Genomic DNA, 5,127 nt, shown 5'->3' with positions numbered 1-5,127 from the left:
GAATGCTGCCTTGAAGTGTTTGGGGTTTTTTCCTACTGTTAAAAAAAAATAATAAAAATACAGACTTTTGGGGGTGTTCAAGTAGGAAAAATATAGTTTTCCCCTCCATGGTTATGGGGGAAAAAAGGCCATCATCAAAGCCAAAGCAACAGCACTCCTGAGGAGAGGCACAGTTTTGAGTTCTGAATGTAGCTAGAAAGAGATTACCTTTTACCACAAGTTACCCAACACTAAGGAACATAGAAAGACCCACAGAAAGTCTCAAAGTTCCAGTATCAGAGTCGCACTGGGCAGCTCTTTCTGTATAAACTTTTTACTAATGGAAAAAGACCTTTTCTTTCACTCAGTGGGCATTCCTTCTTTGCTCTCCACACACAGGCTTTAAAAACACTGCAAAATTCTGCTTCAGAAAGGCATTCAGCCACTTCCTGAACAGAAATGGGTGTAAAGCACATGTTAAGCCCAAGCTGATGCCTTTTCCTGAGCAGGTGCATTGCAGCTCATGATGTAAAAGACAAGAAAAAAAAATCACACTGCACACTAAATCATCGCAATGTTGTTATTATCCCTTTTAAATAACGTGGGCAGGGTAGTGCCCCAATCCCATGTTCCATCTGAAACCAATGCCCTCTTGTTCTCTTCCACAATGAGCTGTTTATGAAGACTCTTACAAATGTGCAGGCTGCTTCTGGGAGGGAATCAGCCCAAGTCCAGTAAGGGGAGTTACAACAGAGCTCTGGCTCCTGCTGAGGTCCTGATGAGCAGCTGGTTAAAACTATTTCAGGTTCTGATAAATGCATGTCCTTCACATGCCACAGCACTCTTCGGGGTCCATGCATAAATACTGTTAATATACCACCTCTGAAAGTACAATGGGAAGCACAGCCTATTTCTGCAGCCAAACATTATCACTGTGTTATTCGTAAGCCATCATTTACAAAAATCAGATGGAAGGTGACTTAAATTGCCGTCAGATATTTCAGATTCTATATATTTTAATAACTGTAAGATTATTAAATCAACTTTCCCAATAGCACCTCTGAGAAGCCAGAGGAATGGAGGGAACCCCTCAGAACTATGCGGCTGTGGAGAGAAGAGGATGAAGGGGAAGGGTGCTCCACGCAGAAATCCATCAGATTTTACCAAGTATTTCTGCTGCCTTATGGTAATGAGAAAGGTTTTTCACAATTGTAACAACCGACAGGATAATTGAAAGTGTAACACATAGTTTAGCAATCTTTACTTCCGGGTCTGTTTTTCGTTCTCTCCAGTACGGAAGCCCTGGGAGTGCCAACACGAGTTATCCAGAGAAAAAAAGAGGAGTAAGCCATCTGCAGAGGCCTGGGGGAGGATCCTTGGCAATGATGGCCTGACGCTTGTAATCCACTCTCTAGTCCTTTGCACCAGGTGCTTTTAACATTTAGGAAATCTCAGGCCCTGCCAAGGTGAATCTTCTCGTGAGTACACAATGCTTTCACATCATTTCAGTCTAAGAGCACAAATTTGTCAGGAGGGAAGCTCTGCACGCAACTGTTGTCCAAAATATAACTTGCCAAATGAGCACGCAAAACCACCTGGATTGCTTTATTTCTCAAATTAAAATGCCGTTCTTTTAATGAAAATAACTTGATTTCTTTTGAAAGAAAATAAAATTGCAGGCAAAGTTCAGCTTGACCAGTAGGACACATATCGAGGTCTAATGTACCTCTGAAAAAGACTCTCAGACTAGGATGGCAAATGCACTTAGAGCTCAACACTGACACGTGAACACTGGGTAAAATTTCTCCCTCCAGTTTCAGGCACTGAGCAGGTATCAGGCAGATGGGTTTACTAGTGTAAGTGGATCTCCCTGCAGAAGAAAAGTGTTACCTCACATGCTCAATACTTCTGCAAATGATAAAATCCAGCTACCATGATTTAAGTTCTGATCCTCAGCAGCGCTATCACTTGTGAGCAGTGGCAGAAAATTCAACTGGACTCCTTCTCCATGAGTGAAATCACCAGTCAGTGTCTAAGTGCCTTAGACAGCAAATTCCTCAGCACAACCATTACGTGTAGCTGTATGGGTTTCAAGAGCACAAACAGGCATGCGCAGCTTCTTTTAAGGCCAGAAGTAATTACCACTACAACCACAGCTCTGCAGTCTAAATCCTGTCCCCTCAGCTTTGTATAAGCACCAGCCTCACAACATGCACAGATTATTTTACCTTATTTTTTCCAAGCTGCCATTCAGTGCTTGTGTTGTCATAGAGACGAAGTAGGACGGCACATTTCTCATTTACATCTTCAGGCAGAGTCAAGTTTCTCATGAGGACTTTGTACCTGGCAACCAAAAAGTAATTATTATTTAATTTAATAGACAAGTTCTATTTTTGCCATATAATTCTTTTTTTGTTATTAAATTTTTACTTTATTCCTCAACATGGGAACGTTGATTTGGTACCCGAGACTCGCATCTGAAGCGCACAAGTCAGTGTGTTTACCTTTTATAAAAGTCCTGAAAGGGCCTCCGGACTGGGAAACCAGCCCTCCGGATCCTGACTGTCTCCAACATCCCAGAATAGCGCAGCTGGTTAAGCACCACTGTCTGATCAAACTGGTCTGGCATCTACAACGAGCAGGTTCAAAACAAGGATTTTAATAGCAATGGTTAGAGAGGTCAGGGGAAATAAACTGAGAGCAAATTATATGAATCTGCAAGGCACAAAGGCTAAAAACTGACTACACAATGTCCTACAGGACATTAGCAGTTCAGAATGTATAAAAATATATCTACAGGATGGAAATAAAGGGGTAATCACACAATATAATAGAATTGCCATAAACACAACATTTACAGCCATTTAATACAATCTCCTTCCCTTTCTGGTATACTCGCAGGCCATTGCTGTGCAGGAAGAAACGACAGAAAGAGGCACAGGCAGTTCACAAGCTTGACAATTTTGTTACTTTAGCAACTGAATTTACACTCCCTGTAGATGATCCCAAATGTTGAAGATACGCATATAGAGTGGTGTGATATGGTTTTAGATAAAACCAAAATGAGAAAGGTAGAAAAGATCTGATTTTTAGCATGGTGACAATTCATCTACTATGGACAGGGATGCAATCTCAAATAAGCTGTATTTCAAACTTTCTGATTACTGCTATTCTGAACAGCAGAAATATTTTCATCTGTAAACAGAAAAAAAATTGTTTATCTGAAGCAAGTTTGCATGCAGTTCTTTTGGCATTATTTTTCCTTTAGAAAACAGATAACCTTAGCCACTCAGTCAAGAAAGCCTGTGAATACGGATCAGTACGTTCCTGCCCTTGGGAATCCTCTCGTCCCATCTCAGAGTCTCCTGAGTCACCGGTGCTTTCACCCCACTTAGAGGTAAGCCAGCCACAGCTGCTCAAGAGGGTTGATAAAGAAGTTGTAGATGCCCAGTCTCTGGAAACATTTAAGATAGTGCTACTCACTACCTTGCAAAATGCTGCTAACCCCGATAGCAAAATAATACCACATGCAAATACACCATTTAATTCATCAGCCCAAAAACCCACTTTAACCCACCAGCTGACTCTCCTGCAGAGACATTTGCAGGGCTGGAGTACAGAGCTTAGTATTTTGCAGGCAGTTTGGAAGGTTGGATCTCATAATAAACCACTGACTCTACTATAAGACCTGAAGCTCTTCAGCTGATAGAAATGACAGCAAGATCAACCCCTGAGCAGCTGCAAACCAGCAAACTCTCCTGGTATTTATTAACTGGCTTTAATCGTGCCTCTTGTTCAACTTAGCAAACAAGTGACTGCCCAAAATTTTAACTTCTCAAAAGGAATTTGAGGAAAGCACAGACTCAAAAGCTAATTAAAAATATCTAGTCTCGACCTTTCCATCAGCACCTTTATGCATAAACAAAACACTGTGTGCCAGTGATAACTCAGATCCATTAATTAGGTAGCTTCAAGAATACTGATAGATAAGCTTCTACCTCCCTCCTTTAAAAGGCAAAATACCTAACCCAAAATGTGGCCAACCTTCCTTTCATTAATTCCTTTTCTGGAGCAGAGGCGGGAGACTTCTCTGTAGATGCAGCTGCCCTTCTGCACTGCGCTGTCATAGAGCCGCACAGGCAAACGCTTCCCCACCACTCACCGATCCTCTGGCAGCAAAAGACACTGCAACCCCTTCCTTTGGTACTGGGGCTAAAACTCACATGGAAAAACACCACAGCCCAGCCTTTCCTCCACAGTCAGTAACACTGAACAAAAATGAAAACAATCCATGTTTTAAGAAGTGGCTGGTCCCCACAGTGAGCCCTGCCCTGCTCGGGGTAACCAGTGCTGTGTGCTGGCAGGACCTGATCCAGGCCAAGCACGTGGATGGAGGCTACGGAAAAATTCAGCCACCACCAGCAGCTGCTTTTGCCTTCCCTTTGAGATGGGTGCTTTGCATCCCAGGGAGGCTCAGGAGCTACATCAACTCCACACCACTCCGGCCATCGTTACATTAATGGCTCTGTTACAAATGTGATTTAACCTTTTATTTCCATATCCACACGTGTAATGTGCCCACCCTATGGCAGCCAGGCTGTTGGGGAACTACCCTTGCAAAGCCGCCCTTTCACACACCTGCCTGCCTGTTCCTGATGGAGGAAGAGGAATGAACGGGAAAGGGAGGCAATGAACACAGATGCAGACAGAAATCACAAGGAAAAATATATTCACTTTTTGCCTTGTGTAACCCAAGGCTGATGTGTGCCACAAGCAGACACAGATCAATGCATCTTTTTTATTTAACGCTACACCTGCTTTCAGTCCTTTTACCCCACTCGTACTTGTCGACTCAGAAGGTGATGTTATTCACAAGACTTGCAAACAAAACAGTATTTTCGGTGTGTTGAGGTGGGGAGGCAGATTCATGGGAGTGGGGATGCACCAAAGCCAGGCAAAATTTTGGTGGCATGACAGATGTCTCCCTCACAAGGCAGCCTCTCCTTCTGCAAGAGAGCACCTCCTGCTTTGAGAGCCAGATGGCTGCTGCACCACCTAATCCTTTTACTGCCAGCCCCAGGCACTTAAAAAGTCAAAAGTCATCAGCACAGCTAGCTTGAAAGCTCCTGTCGCTTTTTTAAGAAAACT

The 5,127-nt window shown here is 43.1% G+C and overlaps 1 protein-coding gene across 1 annotated transcript in view; it reads right to left on the bottom strand.

The window, feature by feature from the left end:
• The window catches only part of MYO10 (myosin X), a 125,802-nt gene that overhangs the window by 28,860 nt on the left and 91,815 nt on the right, over nt 1-5,127 (bottom strand). Inside the window, exons 19-20 of the mRNA XM_010186940.1 lie at nt 2,484-2,608; nt 2,208-2,322 (exon numbers count right to left, since the gene is read on the bottom strand). Coding sequence (XP_010185242.1) covers nt 2,208-2,322; nt 2,484-2,608 — 240 coding nt within the window. The remainder of the gene's footprint in view (nt 1-2,207; nt 2,323-2,483; nt 2,609-5,127) is intronic.

The sequence above is a fragment of the Mesitornis unicolor genome, unplaced genomic scaffold, assembly GCF_000695765.1.
Source record: "Mesitornis unicolor isolate BGI_N332 unplaced genomic scaffold, ASM69576v1 scaffold24576, whole genome shotgun sequence".
NCBI classification, from domain to species: domain Eukaryota; kingdom Metazoa; phylum Chordata; class Aves; order Mesitornithiformes; family Mesitornithidae; genus Mesitornis; species Mesitornis unicolor.
This window is presented reverse-complemented; position numbering and strand designations above follow the sequence as displayed.